This window comes from Thermobia domestica, chromosome 16 (genome assembly GCF_964235325.1).
Source record: "Thermobia domestica chromosome 16, izTheDome1.hap1.1, whole genome shotgun sequence".
Taxonomy (NCBI): domain Eukaryota; kingdom Metazoa; phylum Arthropoda; class Insecta; order Zygentoma; family Lepismatidae; genus Thermobia; species Thermobia domestica.
The window spans coordinates 35,298,646-35,319,989 of NC_137469.1; the positions used below are offsets into that span (position 1 = coordinate 35,298,646).

Genomic DNA, 21,344 nt, shown 5'->3' on the forward strand with positions numbered 1-21,344 from the left:
TAGTATCTACACTTCAGTCGTCTTAAAATGAGTATGGTTTAATGCAGAACGTTATTTGTCCCCTCACGACATTGTCATTTCATTAATATCAACACTGGATTGTCGACATAGCAGACGCTTTGGTACAGCCCATGTAGTCTGAAAGGCTGAGCATTGACTTTGAGTAAAAATGTGTGGATACGGAGTACTTTACTGGAATAAAATTTGAAAAACAAAAATTGTAGGATGAATGTGGAGGATCTTTCATTTCCTTTGCCAGTTGTGTATACGTCGTTTGTTTATTGTTTTCACTGACCCCAATATTACAAGGTGATGAACATCACTGTGTGATCAGGAATATGCCCTATATTTCATGGCGACAAAAGCCAATGTCTTCATCAAAGGCTGCTTATTAAACTTCTTAGCGCTATGGAAATAAGTTCTTCTTTAAGATCATCAGGATTTAAGCTAAATTAATATATATTTCCGACTTCGGACCCCCCCTTCCCCTACCACACCACAGTAATTGATTGAGATTTGAAAAAGTTCCTTTACACTCTTGAAGATAAAAAAATTAAAACATAAAATACTGAAGAGCATAAAATATTTACTTTTAAACTTATAAATAAACGCGCTAAGAAATATAGGTTGTATTTTATGCCAAATCCTGTATACATGGTGATTAAACGGAATTTGAATTTCTATAGTGATATATTAGTAGTTTGTAATTTTATATTGTAGGTGAGCAGCTAGATAGTCTTCCACTTATTCAAAATATAGTAAATTAGTAATTTTATAATTTGCTTATGTTTATATTTCAGTATCCTGTGGAGCATCCTGACAAGTTCCTTAAATTTGGTATGCAGCCCTCTAGAGGAGTTTTGTTCTATGGCCCGCCAGGATGTGGTAAGACTTTGCTGGCGAAAGCTATTGCAAATGAATGTCAGGCCAATTTCATATCAGTTAAAGGACCAGAACTTCTCACGATGTGGTTTGGCGAATCTGAAGCTAACGTTAGGGATGTATTTGATAAGGTGAGTATTGTTTTTAGTCTTGGCATTTTATAATCTATCGTCTTGTGTCGGTTGATATTTCAAGAAAAAATAGTTTCTAGTATCAACCACTAGTTGTAATTATAATTTTTTTCCTCTTCTTTCCTTCGTTCTTCCAACATATTTTTTAATAAGGCACTTTTTAATTTCCTGCTTAGGTTTGTATCATTATGTTAATTATAGCTTAAATAGTTAGCCTCTTGTGAAAACACCCTGGTAATAAGACTCGATAGTTAATTCTCGGATACTAACTTCAGCACTATTTTAGTTTTCTCAGATTTGCAGAATATCCATATTCGTAGCATTCGATGGTCCTTTTTTCTCTGTTGCCTTTTTACGAAAACAACACTAGTCGTCATTAATAAAATAATGTGCGTGTCTTTCATCAGGTTTTCGTACAGAATAGTGTCTCGAAGTTTTACACAGAGATAGATCTGAACCAGATCTAGTAGTGTTTCTTTTCTCCGATTTTCCGCTCGAGGAGGAGGGGATCAAAATATATGCACTTTCCTCGCGGTTTCCAAAACACCTTGTTTGTATATACTAACATTACATCTTGGCTGTGCGGGTTTGTATAACAACAGAGAGTAAATTTCCGGGCAATGGAATAATTATTCTTCCTTTCTTTTTTATTCAGGTTCTGAATTAAAACTCAGCAACAACGAGTCCTTGCAGCTAGGAATAAAATACGCTAATTTTTTTCTTACCTGTGTTATTTTCTCCTTGCAGAGAGAAGAAAAAGGGATAAAATTTCTTCTCACGAAGTAAGAAAAAAATTAGAAATAGAGAGGCATCTTTTTCCTTCGAAGAGGTTCTTTTCTTACTAGCTGGTTCGAACTCCACGCTAAATAAGATATATTGGAGACTGTACCTCTCTTTTTTTTCTTTTCCGTGGACCGCGGTGGCTCAGAGGTAGAGCGTTCACCTCTGGTGCCTGGGGTCCTTGGTTCGATCCCAGCTCGCGTGAAGTGGACAAACACCGTGTACATAAGTGTTCTCAAGGTTTCCCGTTTCCTCCCACTTTCTTCATTACATCATTTCATCCATTTCTCATTATCACCGTCTCCTTTATGCTGGCTGGCATAACATTGGGACGTAAAACTTAAAGATTTCATTTTCTTCTTTTTCGTGCCCCGCATATGCCTCGTCGCCACCGCCGGCTCCCCGGAAATCGAACCCGGATCTCCCACTCCAAAGATACGGTCTCCCTTCTTCCTTTCTTTCATTCACAATCGATGCACGAACTTCTCCGAAACTATTATCCATATTATTTTGTCCTTCACTTCCTTTACCATTCCATTTTTTGTGTCCTATCCAGTTAATTTCCTCCATTCTTCTCTGGGGTCCGCACCATAATGGTTCAGTGGTAGAGCACTATCCCGAGGTACAGTCTTCTACCGTATGAGTTCGTAGTAGTCTCTAACAGTTCTTTTTTTTCTTTCTTTCTTTATTGTCTGTAGCCTACTTTCTCCTCCACATTTCGGAACCTTTTTTTCTTTTGTCCTTATTCGTAATATCCCTATTTCTGTCCTACAATACAGTATTCTACAGAAAACATTTTATATGTCCTGTCAAGGGGAATCGCTCTTACAATTCTGGACGCACAAAATTGAAAAAGATTGGGATTACAAATCCAAAAACTTTGAGGTGGGCGTTTTTTTCTTTTTGTAAATAAAAACCTGTTGCTAGAAGATAAAAACCTATGTTCGTTTTCTGCAAAAACAAGTTCGACTTTTTTACCGGTCCCTTCCCCCCCTCCCTCCGAAGCCGGTGTCTGCTTTCTTAAAGAGTGTTTCGGATTTGTACTGAAACCAGTGTGATTTTCCGACGCCGGTATCTGTTCTTGTAGTCCTCATTTCCAAACAAATTAAGGGAGAAGCGAACAGTTTTAGATAGGAAATTCAAATCAAAGCAGTTATAGAACCGAAATCAGTTTTGATATAAAACTAGTTTTTTCTCCCATCACTGCCAAAAAACAAATTTCTTGTTCTTCATGAATTTTTAGAGTTCATATATAGGGTGGACCATTTATCTTGATATACCCTTGTAACTTTTAAACTAATAAATACAAAACGCTGAAATTTTGTACCATGCAACCATTGGCAGGAAACGGAATATTCTGTGTCATACTCCACGATACCTCCAGGTTAACAGTCTTTCCAACTCTTAAAAAAAAAAAAAAAAAAAATCCAACAGGGTGTCTATCGGTCACGAATGTCACGAAATCAGGAAATGGTCATGAAAGTCACGAAATATAGCTTTTGGGTCACTATTTTTTAAATTGTACAAATGTAAGTACAGATTGGAAAATTTTGTTCTATAAAACGTCAAAATTCACCACCAAAAATGTCTATAGTCGGCTTTACACGCTACCAAATCGCATGGATGAAAATTCGGCCTAATTCGTACCCAAATTCGCTTTTGAAAATGTTAGGAAATTTTATGATTTGGTAAAGAAAAAGTCATGAATTTTCACTTTGGAATTTTAGTAGACACCCTGTCCAAATGGCATTGCATCATGTTACTACACATTTGAAATCTTCATGTCAAAAATGTCTTAAAATATCATAATAGCTATGCAGTGTTGCAAACTAAAGACGCTAGTGTATCAAAAACATCAAAATTTCAGTGAGTTCTACAGCAGTAATAAGGCAAGTGAGACCAACGGGTTAATTCACATCTATAGTATTTCATTGTTCACATCTATAGTATTGTAGTGTCTATTTCTATGGTCATGATATGACTGTTTTCGAATGAATAGGAACAAACTTACAACAGATCGAAAATTTTATTTTTCTAAAGCCCTTATTTCTAAAAACTGCTCAAGTTAAGTCTCATCCAATCACAGAAATTGTTTTCAATAGATGCAAAATTCATAATGCCGTTTATACCAATTTGATATCGCAAACAGTTCTGGAAATATGGTAAACACTGGTAAAGTTTACAAAATTATGCAGTTCCGAGAACTTACTTTAAAAACACCTGCCAAAGACTATTGTTCGGATGTTACAGAAGCAAAGGAATGCAACAACCATTTCAAAAATTTCTCGCACATACTTCATTTGAAGGAATATAACATTTTTTTACTTTCTTTTTTCCATACCTGCAGAACGATTTGTGATATCAAATTGTTGTAAACGGTTTGATGATCTTTATGCCTATTCAAAACCATCTGCGTAATTGAATGGGACACTTATCTAAGGAATTTTTCGAGAGTCTTTTGAAGAAGGTCAAATTTTTAGTTACTTGTTTTCTACTTTTTCGAAGTATGTCGTATGGGAACCGTAATATTTGAGAGATTGTTCCGGCCATCTTACTTGCGTTATTACCGTTGTAGAAGCCTCGAATTGTTTTTCTTCGATGTTTGTGACATTATAGCAGTCTTAGTTCGCAACACTACATGAAGTGTTCTACTGTAAGTTTTTGTTTAACATGTAGATTTAAAATATGTAATTATTACCTCAGTAGAGGGCTCTAAACTTCGGATGTTCATGATATTGTAGCATCCTTAGTTTATAACGCTGGATAATAAATTTTGTATTGTAAATTTTCGTATATCATGAGATTTTAAATTTGTAATAACCTGGCGTAATGCTATTTGAAATATATATATAATATGTTGATTTAGCAACACTGTTTAATCAGGTGGTATTACAGAGCATGTCAAATAATGCTCCCCTGTACATATCTGCGTGGAAGGAAATTTCATCGTTTTTATGTACGTTTAAAAGCTATAAGAGCATATCATTTTACCCACCTATATTTATTGTGTATGTGTCATTGACAAAAGAAAATAGATGTTTATATAGAGAATACTATTTGCTCTAGCTTCAAGCTGTACCAAAGAGAGAGAGAGAGAAAATAGATTCATAAATATGTAGAATTACAAACAATATAATGAAAAAAATAGTTTATTTCTATAGCACTTCTACATGTGGATATAATAATTGAAAATATTTGATTATATGATTTGAAGTTTCGTAATCTTATAGTCTTATACAAATTATGATGTTACATATTGTAGGCCCGCGCAGCTGCTCCTTGCGTATTATTCTTTGATGAATTAGATTCCATCGCCAAAGCTCGAGGAGGAAACGTCGGAGACGCCGGTGGAGCTGCAGACAGAGTCATCAACCAAATACTAACTGAAATGGATGGCATGGGTACAAAGAAGAATGTATTCATTATTGGTGCAACAAACCGCCCAGGTCAGTGTTACAAATTACTTTAAAAATATATTGTGAGAGAGAGTCTGACAATAGTAATTTTACATAACTGGTTTCGCGAATTTCGCAACCGTAGCCAATGTATTTCTGCCATACTTATTGACAGACTCGGAAAGTACAGAAGAGTATGTATTAGTGCAAGTTCATGCTGGGCAAGTTTTGATGTCATTGAGTTGAAATGACAAATGATTGCAGGCAACAAAACATGTATTTATCAGTTTGGACCTAAAAGCGAGTGTTTAATAGACATTCTGCCCCACGAAAGAAATCTCAAAACCATAAAAGGTCTGCTATGGGAAAGAATATGGTTGGTTTTTCTTTCTCTCCTTCCTTCGCTTTTCTTCGTTAACATCCAGTCTGGTGAAAGTAGTTCCTGTCGAAACATAAAGGATCCCAGTTCAACAAACCAACCCAGGTTTTCGAAGAAATCCGCAAATAATGACCAAGAGCAGAGCTTCATGGTATCCTACTTTACCACGTCATCTTACACTGCTGCTCGGACGATTGACTTCTTGGCTGATTTCTATCCTTTCTAAGCCTCGAATCTTTATTATAATAGCCATGCTACTTCATAATAGTTAACAGTTGCCACTCCATACTTGCCAGCGTTTCTTTATTTGAAAATTGATAGTGATAATGCTGAAGATGAATGTGCTTAGCTGTTTATATATTATTATTATTATTATTATTATTATTATTATTATTATTATTATTATTATTATTATTATTATTATTATTATTATTAAGACAGGGGGCATTAAATATTAATAAAATTATATTTACTCCTATAAAATATAGTAAGATTATAATTACTTATATCCTACTTTTCCAGTAGTGAAAGCATTGTCGTAATCGGTGGAGATTTTTTTTTGGGGGGGGGGGATATCTTCGAAAAAACTAATTTTCTTTATTACATGTGTAATATGAACATATATGGGAAAAAGTCTAGTTTTTGATATGACTTTCCTATGACAAGCCGTCGCTGCATCCTGGGACCCATGGGATGATAGTCGTGATATTTCTACTTAAAATAGGTGCACAAACACTGCACCTATGCATGAATGCTTTTGGACTGGGGAAAATTTCAGCCCTATCTAAGGGAAGGAGTAAGTTAGTTTTCGCTAAATGTTTGGAAGTTATGCGGTCGAAAATGACGTCTGTATTTCTCCATGGTTTAGTGTCTGTTTCCATTGCAGTACCTATAAACAAACAATATTTTGTTTGTTTGTTTGTTTGTTTGTTCTAATGAGTTCAAAATTAAATTTGGACATGGGCACGCAGAACAGAAGCCAGAATAATAACATTGACACTTTCACAGTCGCTACCAACCACTGAAAAAGAATAAATTCTCTAGAGGGCGAGGAGTTTTTATTTATGAGTGTAAACATTTAATTTTCATACTCGCAATCCCTAGCAAAATAAATTTTACTATTTAGTTCGTATTTTTTCACTGTCTTACTAGACAGGGTAGTAGGGAGGGGAAATCAGGATCTCTGTTGATAAATGTTAAGGTCTTGTATTTTACTTTTTCTTTTACTTTTTAATTGTTCTCTAAGAACGATTTGCGATCGAACGAAAGACTATTAATGTAGCTTGTAACCTTTAGAAACTATGTTAACACTTGGCAGTTCGTCATTCTGTTCTCTTGTAAGCTGCTTTATGCAAATTAAAAATCTTCGGAACTTCAATCGTTATACTTATGTTGATAGATAAATTTATTCGAGAATATTTACTGAATTCAGAAAGAAATACCATTTCAATGTATATTTCTATTTGCAGATATCATTGACCCCGCCATTCTTCGACCTGGTCGATTGGATCAGCTTATTTACATTCCTTTACCAGACGAGAAGTCACGTGAAGCAATTTTGCGAGCTAATCTTCGGAAATCTCCAGTTTCTAAGGTATGTTATACAGTTCCTTCCCTTTATATATTCGTAATCAAAAGACTATGTTCGCCTTGACCCAGTTCAATTCTCGGAGGCATAAAATTTTCTCTATTGACTATTGGAGCTTCTTGAAATAATATGGAACTCTCGAAAGCCAGAAATTACGTCGTTGGGAGTTGATACGTTGAGTATGCGTCACTCAGTTGAATGTGGGCCATCTGGCTGACCCAGCTTCAGGAAGTTTAAATTGTAGCAGTTATAAATTGTAAACGTGTCAGTAACTTACAACCTTCGGACTGTAGGGATTATTGTATTTTCCTGGTTGTTGACTTGGATATATATATATATATATATATATATATATATATATACAGATTCGTAATTAACACTCCAGTGGTGACACGCGTACTCGCACTCGCAGTGAACAATGAATGTAATTTACTACCACGTAAATCACTTTTCCCAATTTCCGTTTTTCATACCTTACAACAATCGGCTTTTGCTTATCAGAGTAGAGTTGTCCTTCGAAACGTGCAATATTGTTGGAAGTATTGATTTTTACAATACAATTCATTTTTATGATTTAGAACATACAGTACTTATTTGTATGTGGAGTGTCAGTTCGCAGCGTGTGAAAAATAATTGAATGCGACTGCAGCAGAGTTAGATTTTTTTTTTTTTTTTTTTTTCACGGTACCCGCGGATAATCAAAGCTTAACTGTATTTGTATTCCGTAGTATTTAACTTGCTTTGAAAAGTTATTCATATATGCTGTTTTAAATATGTATTCTTACGATCAGTACTTTTCTTCAGGATGTCGATATGACGTACATCGCCAAAGTTACTCACGGATTCTCAGGAGCTGATCTCACGGAAATCTGTCAACGAGCATGCAAATTAGCAATTAGGCAATCAATCGAAGCAGAACTTCATCGAGAAAGAGAAAGAGCGCAGCACGGACAAAACCAGGCGATGGAGGTAAGATATAGAAACTTATATGGTTGCATGATTAGATATTACATAGTCTTTCTACAAGGCTTTAGCTGCAGTGATTCGTCTAGCGATAAGTTAATTTTTTACTAATGGATTGCTTGTACAAAATTATTGCTAGAAGCTGGCTGAATATGTTGTGCTTAGCCCTATATATAAGTGAAAATTCTGACAGGATCGTTGTTTATATTTGGTTTTCTTTATTACAAGACACCAGTTCTTCCATCATCATTCACTTGCTTTAATTATAATCTCCCTAAAGGGCATAATTGTGGGAATTAAGCTGAAAAATTGTTTTATATCAGTCACACAGATCAACATATGTTTATCTGTAGAGTTTTTAGTGATGCCAGCTGTTCTTTTGTTCCTGCGCGTTGTAATCATCTAACAACTGAAACCAAATTTTATCTGGATTCCGTACTCGCAAATATTATCTTGGATTAACCTTGGCATATGTCTGTAATTTAGTAATTTCCAATCAAACTCCCACCTTCCTCAGTACCATCTACTGCAAACTCCTCACAAAATCGCTTCTAGTAATATATACAGGGTGCCCCACAAAAAAGCAGGAAATTTATTGTAGATTCTGTAATGTGGGGTGGACACATATTTTCATTTATATTTTACTGACACTGTCACTTAAATGTTCATAATCAATGCAAATGCTCAAAATGATTCCCTTTGGCTTCCACACAGCGGCGTAGACGTTGTAACCAATTTCCGGTGGCATTCTGGATAGTTTGAAGTGTAACGTTGTTCCAGGCGTCTGTCAGTACAGCTTTCAGGCCATCAATGTTTGTGATGTCTCTCCTGTGTTCTTGAACCTTCTGTAGTGGTATACCCCAAATGCAATAATCCATCACGTTGAGATCGGTACTTTTAGGCGGCCAGTCGTTAGGTTCGATGAAGTCAGGAGTATTAATTCTTATCCATGTCACAGTATCGATTGCTGTATGGGCCTTCGCACCGTCTTGTTGCCATGTCCATTCGTGATCACCCATAACTGTGTTAATGTCTTGGAACATCTGGGTGCACATATCGTCTCTATACACCACCTGGTTCACTGTTTTCTTCTTTCTCCTGTATCTTGGTAGACGTCCTTGACCTGGTGCGTCACTTTCAATGAACCGTAATTCTGTTTTGCCATGCCAAGAGACCGCAGCGTAGCACATGATTGATGGCTGTTGCTTATTATATTCCACCATTAGATCTTTCTCGGAAATGTTTTTCACTTGAACAGCACGGTAAATTCGTTCATTTTGCCGGTTTAGCGGAGCATGGAGAGAGAAACATGCTTCATCAGGAAACCCACTTGTTTCCACTTATCGTGTTCGTGGAAACGCTGTATCAGAGCCGCACATTTCACTTCTCGAGCTGCCTGGTGTGCTTCAGTAAGAACATTGTACTTTGTTCTTCTGTAACACTTCAACGCGGATGCTTTAATAATGCGAAACACTGAACCTTTATATATGTGTAGTTCACTAGCAATTTCACGCTGGCTGCTCTGTCTTCTGTTTTGTTTTTCTGGTGTCACAGCAAGCCCCAACACTTTCCATTTTGTTGGCGTCGCGATTTGACAAGTCATGCCAGATCCTCGCTTACGCACTTTTGCAGCAGGTGACCCTTCCCTCTTTAGTACTGACACAACATTGGAAAACTGATTTTTACTTATTGCACTGAAGAACTGTGTTAAAATGTCCCTGCATTTCTTCAGTCCCCACGTCGGATGCTCTTGCTTGAAAAGGACTATCACCTCGCGTTGGAAATTCGTTAGTTGAGCCATCATGAAAAGAAACAATGAATAATGTGTGGATTGCATACGTAATATACACAATGGAACAGCACAAAACTATACAACTGCACATAACACACATTATTGCTGCACATACAATCGCTCTTATTGAAGAAAATCCAAATTTCCTGCTTTTTTGTGGGGCACGCGCTGTATCAGGGTCGTATCCAAAAGTAGTAGGACTGACTTTTTTTTAAAAAAAGTTATTGAACATTTTGGTACATCGACTTAATACTCTTCAAAATAGGCCCCTTGGGCATTCACATACTTCTGGTAGCGAGCCTTCCAGGTCGCGAAGGCCTTCTGGAAGTCGTCCTCCGGGATGCCGTTCAGCGCCCTCGTTGTCGCCGCTTGGACCGCTTCCACGAGTCGAAACGATACCTCTTGAGCTGCCTCTTGATAGGGGGAACAGGAAGAAGTCCGGCGGTGCCACATCAGGGCTGTAGGGTGAGGCAACGTGGAAACGCCGAATTTGGTCAGGAGATCTCTCACAATCCACGCGCCGTTGTCATGGTGGAGCTTCCATTTCCCCACCAGGTCTGGTCGCACGCATGTGATCCGATTTCGCAGCCGTGTAAGCACTTCCACATAAAATCTTGCATTTACACTCTGTCCAGGAGGTACAAACTCCTTATGGACAATGCCACGACGGTCAAAACATGCAATCAACATCGATTTCCTCGACGAGCTCCCTCCCCTCCCAAAACAACTTGTGCCACTCAAATATCGAGGAACGGCTCATGATATCCTCCTTGTAGGCCTGCGTAAGCATGTCCTTGGTTTCGGTCGCTGATTTTCCCAGTTTGACGCAAAACTTGATGTACCGCTGCTCCAAATTTCGCGCCATCGCAACTGACGACAAGGCGTCACAACAGGAGCTCACTAACACAGTGGTCCAACGCACGCAGGCGACTGCCGCCGGTCGACACCTGTTCCCAAGGCTCCCCTCCATTAACATCCGGCCTTGTAGCCCCCTTACATTGCTCCGCGCGCGCGGAAAAAAAATCAGCCCTACTACTTCTGGATACGACCCTGTATATATATATATATATATATTAGTAGTAGCAGGAATTGCACACTTAACTATTTGATTGAGTAATGTGAAGCAAAATTTCAAAAAGGATCAGTTCAGAGTAGTTGTCTGGATTGTTGTTTGATTTGGTGTACAGGTACTCAGGTTTATGTATCATTGTGAATAACAACATTAGAATTAGGATTATAATATTTAGTTCTTTAGAATTAGGATGATAATATTTAGTATCGACTTATTTATTTATTTTTGTTTGTTTGTTTGTCAGTTAGTCATTTCAGCATTTTGTGGGCCAAACCATTTGCTGGATGAAGCATTAAATGATTTATGATTTTTTTTTTTTTTTTTCAGTTGGATGAGGATGATCCAGTTCCTGAAATAACGCGACAGCATTTTGAGGAGGCAATGAGATTTGCCCGTAGATCAGTTTCAGATAACGACATCCGAAAGTACGAAATGTTTGCTCAGACCTTGCAGCAATCAAGAGGATTTGGCACAAACTTTAGGTAATGTTTTCTGTAATATTGATTTTTAGAACAAAGAAATTTCGATGCGGGTATAGGAGAAAATAGTGAAAACAGATCACGCAGTTTAAAAAAAAAAAAAATAAAATAAAAAAAAAAATAAGTACTTCCACTAAAACGTTTCATCGTATGGGGACGCGAAGGAGGTAGAAAAACAAGCAAAATTAAGACAGATGGGCTTCATATTGGAACATAGGATCAGATGCACAAGGAATGAACACGTGACAACGTGATTATATAATAGTAATAGTTTTTGTAAGTGTATATTTACAACATTATTTTTAGTGCTAGAGATTTGACACATTGCTAAGATGAATCTAATCATAGTTATACTATACAAATTGCGGTGAAACAAAAACTGGTATAACTGACATTCGAGTGGAAATCTTGACTTTCTTAAAGTTTTCTTCTAGAATATCAAGCTTATTGGGTGGGATTGGGTATTTTGGACATTTAAATGAAGAAATAACTGTGGAAACTACTTCTAAGTAGTGGTTCTCAGAAGCGTTGAACATTAAACAAGGATAACTTATATGAATGAAGTATTAGAATTGTTAGATTTACAGGTAAATAAATACTTAGATAATATTACAACCGATTTTATTCTTTTAGTTGCCATTGTCTTTTTCTTACGCAATTGCTTATGAACTAGTGACCGCGGTGACTCGTGAAGCCTGAACTCTACACCAATCATAGAAGTGTTTTGCTTCAGCTTCGAAACGTCGGATTTCGGCACGATTCGTGGAGCCACTTCTCAAACACAATTTGACGGAATAGAAAACAGGAGCTTCACCAACAATGTTGCCAAACTTAAGTGACAAAAAGTAACAACTCTGTAAATAACTAATAACACGAATTGAAATAATTATTCGAATTAAACGGTAACAATAAAATGAAAAATAACAGCGACAAAAATATAAAACAATAAAAAGCAATTAACAAAATGAACCTTAGCTGCAATCCGACAACACTATACCGTCAGATGTTCTTTTTATAATGCGAATGACAACACTGACGCCTGGAACACACCCTCGCGTTCTTTTGAGTGTGAACTAATGAAGCTACTATACAAATAGAATAGGGTAGGATGACCATATCCTTTCCGCTGAAAGATTAGAAATTCCAGGACGGTAAGAGAACATGTAAATGCTTTATCACGGTGTCTATCGGTTACGAAAGTCATGACCGATCAATGAAAGTCAAAAGTCACGAAATCAAAAAACGGTCATGAAAGTCAAGAAAAAGTCACGAAATCTAGTTTTATGGTCACGAATTTTTTTTATTATTATTATTATTTGTACTAATATAAGTACAAACTGGAAAATTTTATTATATAAAACGTCAAAATTCACTACCAAAAATGTCTATTGTCGGCTTTAGACGCCACCAAATCGCATGCATGAAAATTCGGCCTAATTCACATTCAAATTCGCTCTTGAGACTGTCTTTCAGCTGGCATCATTGAGCAGTGGCGATGCAAATCGCAGCGCATCGTCGAAACCATCTACTCATCTAACCAGTTTATTCAACTGTGAAAAGATAAGAACAGCCTTTGAAAGTAGAGATAAGATAAAGATAAGCGCTAAAGAATATAGGTACTGTTATTAGTTTTTGAATGTTACGAAATTTTATGGTTTAGTAAAGATAAGGTCACGAAAAAGTCACGAAATTTCATTTTGGAATTTTAGTAGACACCCTGTTCATGATTTGAAAGCTAAATTTCAGTACACAGTGACTCAGTAGTAGATGTGCTCAGCTGGGTGCAAGAGGTCCCTGGTTCTCTCCTAGACTGTGCAAGTACTTGGTAGAAAACATCATGTCCATAAATTATCTTGGAGTTGTCTTGTTTTCCCCAGTTCTTGGACTTCTCGCAAGACTGTCCAATCTTTCCCTAGTTTTTCAAAAATGATTCACTCTTGTCTTTAGTCAAAAGAGTATGAGTGTATGTGCATGAGGGTGGTGGTGGAAGGGAATGTATTTCTGGTTTGGAATGTGTCATCGAGAAATAGGGAGATAAGAAAACAAAGAATACAAGGTGCTTGGTTGTGTGTCAGTCTGCCACCGTTCGTAATGGACTTGGACAACAGATTCAGCTCCTGTTTGTATAGGTTGTATCGGTTGGTAACATCTAATTACACCATTCCATTCGGTGTGAAGTTAACAGTACTCTGGTGTCGTTTGTCTATGTGGTATTATGCTGTGATTTATCATCATTCTAAGCGTTTGTAATGCCCTCTATAACCCAGAAAGTAGTAGTAGGGGGTTACAAATAGCTTCTGTGTAAAAATTAGGTCAGAATAAATCTACTACAGGGTTCAAATCTCAGCAGCTTGAATTGCAGCATTTTATTTATGTGTTAAGAAGAGCATTTTGTGTCGGAATTACTTGTTGTAGATTCATACACGGATATAAAACGACTGCGTTGTAAATGGGTCCGTGAAATAACTCATCACAGTCTTGTCCTGGCTTTTGCTTGTGAAGTTTCTGGTGTAGACCCTGCCTTCCATTTGTGTTTCGCTTGGATGTAGGTCACCAATATTTGTTTACTAGTTGAGTACGATTGGAAGAGTTAGAAAAAAAAAAAAAAAAATAAGATATTAGATTCAGTTCTCTTGATTGAAAGTATTTTTATTAGATACTTAGCCTGAGGTGGAAGAGGGAGAGAGATTCCATAAAGGCAGAGGTTGATGGCTCTTTATTTTTCGGTTGTGTGTGTAATCCGTGAGGGTGGCTGTGTTATCCGTTTGCCGTTTATCCATTTATCGGTCCAGGATTCGAGGAATCTGATGAGGCACTTCCTGTATAGTTCTTCGTAGCAGCAGGTTAGATGACTTACAAACAGAACGGTATCTTGCGCAAATGTTGCTCTGAGGCTATTAGGGGTTGTAGGAAGGTGGTGCGTGAATATCTTATACAGGAGTGTGGAATGACATGAGCCCTGTGAAACACTTGCGCTGATCTGGTGGGCGTGAAGTATCATGCATGATTGATTCTAAAACTGCCTTGTTTCAGGTAATTCCATATTAGTTGCACTAGGTATTACGGAATTCCTACTAGGTGCACTTTGTGTACGAGTTCTGTATGCTACACCTTGTGAAAGACTTTTTCAATATCTAAGAATAAACCTTTCGTTTTCGTAAGCTGTTATTTAAAAATAAATTGAGTTTTCTTGATTAGTGCTTTATTTTGCATTAGTTGTTAGGCAGAGAAATTATTATTATTATTATTATTATTAATATTATAGCTGAACTAATATTATAAAGTCAACATCAACATTTTGACTATTCAAAATTTTACATTGAATTTATTGCTAAGCTAGACAAAGTTCTTACAACTTTGCCTCCTTTAGTTCGTGCTTTGTTTTTGTTTAATCCATATATGTGTGTATATAACATCTTCTACTAGGATTCTTTTCACACACGCAAAGCCGTCAACTCAATTGTGGTTACAGTAACTTGTGATAAGAGTATATTACAGCGGACGAATGTCCAGCTGATAGCTTTGACCTAGATCTCCCTACATTAACATTGCTTTTTCCAGACGGGCCGTAGAGTGAATAGAGGTAGATGCTTGTTTCCATTGATGAGTAATGTCTGTAATAACAATAGAGGGATATCTTTTTTGTTAGCATCCTATAAAATACTCTCAAACATTCCTTTAAGAAGATTGATCCCATACACAAATGAAATTATTGGAGATTAGCGGATCTGCGGATTTTGGCGAAATAGATCAACTATCTACCAGATATTTACTATTCGGCAGATACTCGAAAAGAAATGGGAAGGAATACAGTACTCCGATGCATCAATTACGTATTGATTTTAGAAAGGCCTACGACTGTTAGGAGGAAAACATTGTACAACATTCTTACTGAATCGAAATACCGAAAAAGATAGATTAATTAAAATATAGATTAATTAAAATGTGTTTAAATGAATCTCAAAGTAAAGTTCGAGTAGGAAAATCCTTCTCAACGAGCTTTCACGTCAAGAATGGCTTTGAAATGAGATGTGTTGTGTATTATTATTCAGTTTTGTTCTAGAATACGCTATAAGGAAAATTAAAGATAACGACCAGGGCTTAGAGCTAAATAGCATTCACCAGGTTATGGTTTACGCAGGCGATATGTCTGGTAAGAAGGTGATATGAGGACGATATAAATGCAGAGGTTTTATTAAGTCTATAGAAACATAGGTTTAGAAGCGAAAGGAGAGGAAACTAAATATATGGAAGTTCGCCGTGACCGTAATATTGCAAAGTATGGACATGTTAAAATATGAAATAACACTTCCGGCAAAGTGGATATTTTCTAATATATAGGATCAACATGAACAGACCGAAACGGTATCTACGAAGAAATCAAATGTTGGCTGAAAGCAGGAAATTCGTGCTACTATTCAGTCCAAAATATTTTATCTTCGAGAATTTCGTCGAAGAATTTGAAACTTAAAATACATAAAACGATAATTATGGCTGTTGTACTGCACGGTTGCGAAACATGATCGCTTAATTTTAGGGAAGAACGCAGACTGAAAGTATTTGAAAATAAAATCCTAAGGCGAATATTCTGACTCAAGAAGAATGGGAATGAAGAATAGTGAAAACTTCATAAGAGGAAGTGCATAATTTCGTGTACCGTTTATCTAACATTGTTAGGGTGATTGCTCAGATGAGCAGATCATATATCCAGAATGGAAGAAAGTAGGAACGCTTTCAAAATTTAACTGGAAACCTAATCGAAAAAGGGCCATTAGGAAGACTTAGGCGCAGATGGGAGGACAATATTAAGATGGATCTTGCAGAAATAGGAATACAAAATAGAAATTCGACCCAGTTGGCTAAGGACAGAAGTCAGGAGAGTTTTTGTGAATGCAGCATTGAATCTCCGGGTTCCATATGCCATACAGTTAGTTATTTAGTAATATAAAGGAAATAACCGACTTTATATTACACTAGTTCCTCAATATATGCGACTTCAGTGATATACAGAGCAGGCTTTCCAATGCTCCTATATTTCCTACATTTTAACGAAACCTCCTATATTTTTGTGACATTGCTACTTCCACTTGTGAAAGTACCCTACCTGTTATAAAGCAATTAATAGATGTTATGCAGAACGCCTGGAGAAAGTATAAAAATTACTTAGAGTGCAGATCCAAAGAGACCTCAGTGGCAAAGATTTCCAGAGTAGAAAGTGCGTTAAGAAATGGGAAGCAAGAAACTATATCAAAGGAAGTTTCAAAGAGTGAATCGTCTCTGAAAAAAATTAAATGAAATGGACAAAACAATACAGACGGAAATGGAAGTAGGCTACTAGACTGATGAAAGATGCTCAGACAAGATCAAAAAAGGACATAACTGACGTTAGTGTTGCCCAGGAATGATCCACACCGCATTCTTAAAGATGAATAAACTACAGAAAATTCAAGACGAGTAGAACAAAGAGAAACGGAAGATACCAAATATGTATGCATATTCGGGCACTGAAGAAAATGAAAGTGTAACTAATACTTTTACTGTTGTATATATTTCCTTTCCTTAGATATTTCCATCTTGGAGACTTATACTTACAAACACTGATTTCCTGATGCATACCCTTTTTACACTTTCCTTATGGTCGTTGCTTAATACTGGTGAGCTACGTACGAAAACACTAAGAACCTCGTATAAAATTTTGCAACGAGATAATTACCCATTTAGTTATATTTAAAGTGGAATGTATGTTCAAATAACAATTGGTGTAATTTCTATGTGATTTTTTTTATTTCTTTGTATTAGATAATTGAAATGTTCCCTTTTCACAGCTTCACGAGACGACCTAAATTTTTTCATATTGATTTCATATATATATATATATACATTAGCATTGGAAAGCATGACAGAGTGAAGAAAATGCAGAACTGAATAGATATTCGTAGCAGAGGAGTTTTTATAATGTAGACTAGTTCTATAACGTAGATACATCGTTCTATAATGCAAAGTCTGGATTGTTCAAGCTCAACAGAAGTTGTGGTAGACTCCTGAATGAATGAGCACTTACTTCAAGACATAAAATTTATGCTATCCAGGAACCAGATCGTAGAGAAATGGTTAACACATCGACACTGTAAGTCGAGATCTGGGTTCGCATAACGTTACATATCCAGTCGTGCATTTTTCGTTCTGTATACCATATCAGTCTAGTAAATGTGTACTTGGGAATTTCCTTTCTGTCTCTTGCTTCTGAGACCTATCAATAAACAACTGTATTATAACTTCTGTCTGATCTGTAATGCAGTGGTTCGCAACTGGTATGTCTCGCAGTCTCTTAGGAAATTTTAGAATATAAAAATCATGTAACATTTAAAAATCAATTTTGAGATAGACCGTATCAATCAATGCCTCCAGCACAGCAACAATGCTTAGTACTACATGGTCAGTAGTTCATAGAAATTTATTACTATTATTATTATTTATTATTATTATTAACAATAATAATAACTATAATTATTAGTATTAATTTAAAACCAAGTAAGTGGATCACAATTTCTTGGGAACTCAGAAATATGTGTCGTAACTAGAGACACGAGTTTTTGGTGACACGCGAGAACGCGAAATGTATCAGCTTTGTATGAAAATGTTGTGTACCCAAAATATATTTTTTTTTCACTATTTGTTAGGCCATATAACGCTCGCGATTAAACACGAAATCCTGCCAAATTAGCGAAATTTGCAACAAGTTTCGATATTTCAAGAAATTTACGCAAAAGTGAAAGTTTTTCGACACTTTTACCATTTATGCATTATTTCTCCCTTCTACATACTTGACCGTGAGTAAATGCTACTAGTTCGTCATTTGTCTACCACAATGAAATGTGGGACTGGATCCAGCTGGTGAGATCTTTAAGACATTGACATCATTATTTCATCTTCCCCAGCTCCAACTTGCAAAACCTGATGGTAAGTTTTCTATCAGTGCGATGAAAATTTCCATTTTTGAGAAAATAGACCATCACCAATTTTTGAAATTTTACGTTTTACATACAATTAGAAAATGAGCTCCAAACGGTATATATTGTTGAAATGGGTAGTGTGGAAGGATTGTTGCGCAGTATGTTAGATGAGCATTCAGAAATCGCTGGAAAATGTCTCCAACTGATGTACATAACAATTTCTAATGTTGATGTGGGGAGAGCTCTCTCTTCTTACAATGATATACCGACCACGTTAAAACAATTCTTACGTGTTATTTGCATAAGTAAACTGTATATTTTTTTTCTTTAAATAATACTTTTATTCAATGAGGATGTCTAGTATTATTTTTTAAAAACTCAAATATTAATATAGTTATGTATGAGCTCATGTCATGATGATTGACGAGTGGAAATTAAGGTAAAATAAAAGGTAACTAATAGTAATTGCCAAGGAAAGTAGTGTTCTTACATGGAAGTTTTATTCACCAATTTTATTCCGTTTTACGCATATTTTTATAACGAAATTACGAATTCTTATTTACCACAAAATCGTGTTTCTAGTGGTCACTCAAAGTTGGGAACCGCTGCTGTAGTAGATAGATACTATGATTTCTATAAGTATATGCTTTAACAAAAGAGACATTGACCAAAGCTTAAAACCCACTTTATTTTAAATTATAATTTGTAACTGTTTCGGATATCTAGCATATCCTTCTTCAGACACTATCTTTTGTTAAATCAACCAATCCAAAGCCATGAATAGTCTTACTATCGAAGTATATGCTTTTTAACATTTTGATGAAATTCATCATCTGTGTGTTTATCTCATTCCAGATTCCCAACCTCTGGAGTAGGCGGAAGCTCCTCTCAAGGAACAGGTCCCGCTGATCAGGGTAATTTCCAGGATGAAGGTGATGATGATCTTTACAGCTAAGTTCAACCGAATGCTAAGTGACTTCTCTCTCAAGCTTTCACTACTAAAGTCACGGAAGTAAGATAAGATTAAAAAGTAAAGCAAAAGGTGCCCCTGCAGATAGGTTTTCCTTGGTTTTTTGAAAGTTATTGCGAATTCGCGAAGTCATGTAAAAAAATTCTCGATTGGAAGAAGACACTCAAAGTTGAACTGTTAGTGTTTTTGAGAGATTGGCTTTTTTTGTGTGTGCGTGCGTGTGTGTTAATATATAGAGAGCATCGGAGAAGGAAGATATAAAAGAAATTCAGTGTATTTGCATTTGAAGGAAAGTTTTTATTTTTAAATTTCTAATCACGCCATCTTCTGGGAAGAAGTTAACTGGAATAGTCGTAAGTTATATATATAAAAAAGAGCATTGATATAGTGAAACTCTGTACTTGCACCTCTGACAAATAAATTTCCATGAAAAAATGTGTTTTTATCTAAAGCGTGGAGAGGCACAGCTATGTTAATATATAATATATTCTGTTAAAAAGTTTGTAACAAATATTAATATTTCTTCACGAAAAATTCCTATTGTGGAACAAAAAAAAAAATAAGACTTTTGCAACTGGTAGTTCTGAAATAAAATTAGATATGGATGTGTTTTGCAGTTAATTTCTACTGCTTGTAAGGAGCTGATGAAAATAAAAATATTCTTGTTGCCAGTAAGGGATGTAAACATTCGCGAGATGATTGTTGAAATTGTATGGAAGTGGTGTATTACTGATTTATAAATTTAATAATTTTTTGTTTGTTTTAAAATGCTTTAGTGGTTGTCTAGTGCAAATTGTTTGTTTAATTTTTACTTTAAAAAAATACCACATAGTCTAAATTTTTTTTAGGTATGTGTATAGTCACCAGCAAAAGTGCATACTCCCTATATCCTTTTTTGTCAGTAACTTCGAGTAGTGGCTTACGAGAGAGGGAAGAACTGTTCCAGGTTTTAAACATCCCCTCATTCCCTTTGAGCAAGATGTTATACAAAAATAAGCGTTGACCATGTTAACCTTTTGCGTTCCAAGTGTCATTTTCCTATGTGCGCGCTGTAATACCAGGTTTTCATTTACTGTTAAAAAGACCGTCTAGACCGTTATATAAGACATAGTTATTTGCACGCGCGAGGATAGCTTTCACATTACTGTTAAAAAAAAAAAAATGCATTGTGAAACATTTGGACTGAAAAAGGAAAGTTTGGATGTTCTGAAGGAATATTTTACTGTGTTAGGTTGGCAAGACTGACCGATAATCAAAGTTTTTTTTCTCTTTTCCGATCTTGAATTTGCTAATTGTTTAACGTACTAACACATGTGTGTTGTAATTGAATGCTTCCTTAGGCCTGCTTTTTATTTTTTTATTTTCGGTCAGCAAGGTGCTGTCACCTAAGAAGAAATAGAACTAAATTGTTCCTTCCAGACACTAAAAAAATTCATCTCCAGAATTAATACGACCCTTAATAAAGGATACGTTTCCATGACATCCACGTTTATATCACTGGTACGCAAGGGGTTAAAATATGTGTACAAACACCTGAAATAATATGAACTTTTTCTTCCTTAACGAAATTTGTGAATGCCACGTACCTTGACACTTCCGAATTCTGCCTCGTATTTTTCACGTAACAGCTTCTAATGGAATTAATTGAAGATATATGAGCTAAAACACTACTACATACCTAAGCTGTACATACAATTACATTGATCTGTGGGGTTGATATAAGAGAAAATCTTTCAGTTTATGCCCTTTAGGCTAAAGGAGACAAAGATTAAAGCAAATGAAAGATGATGAAAGAATTGGTGGAATGAAAAAGTGGGAGGGAACGGATACCCCGAGAACACAATATTGTTCACTATAAACTAGCTTAACCGGGGATCGAACCAAAGACTCCACGCACCAGAAGTAAGTGGTCTACCACTAAGCCACCGTCCCCCTTCCTGCCCTTAGGTGTAAAAGTTTC

The 21,344-nt window shown here is 36.1% G+C and overlaps 1 protein-coding gene across 1 annotated transcript in view; it reads left to right on the top strand.

The window, feature by feature from the left end:
* Window positions 1-20,177, top strand: part of TER94 (Transitional endoplasmic reticulum ATPase TER94) — a 65,378-nt gene extending 45,201 nt beyond the window's left edge. The window contains exons 10-15 of the mRNA XM_081742296.1: window positions 801-1,013; window positions 5,056-5,239; window positions 7,037-7,161; window positions 7,960-8,124; window positions 11,310-11,464; window positions 19,270-20,177. Coding sequence (XP_081598422.1) covers window positions 801-1,013; window positions 5,056-5,239; window positions 7,037-7,161; window positions 7,960-8,124; window positions 11,310-11,464; window positions 19,270-19,369 — 942 coding nt within the window. The 3' untranslated portion in view covers window positions 19,370-20,177. The remainder of the gene's footprint in view (window positions 1-800; window positions 1,014-5,055; window positions 5,240-7,036; window positions 7,162-7,959; window positions 8,125-11,309; window positions 11,465-19,269) is intronic.
* The last annotated feature ends 1,167 nt before the right edge of the window (window positions 20,178-21,344 follow it).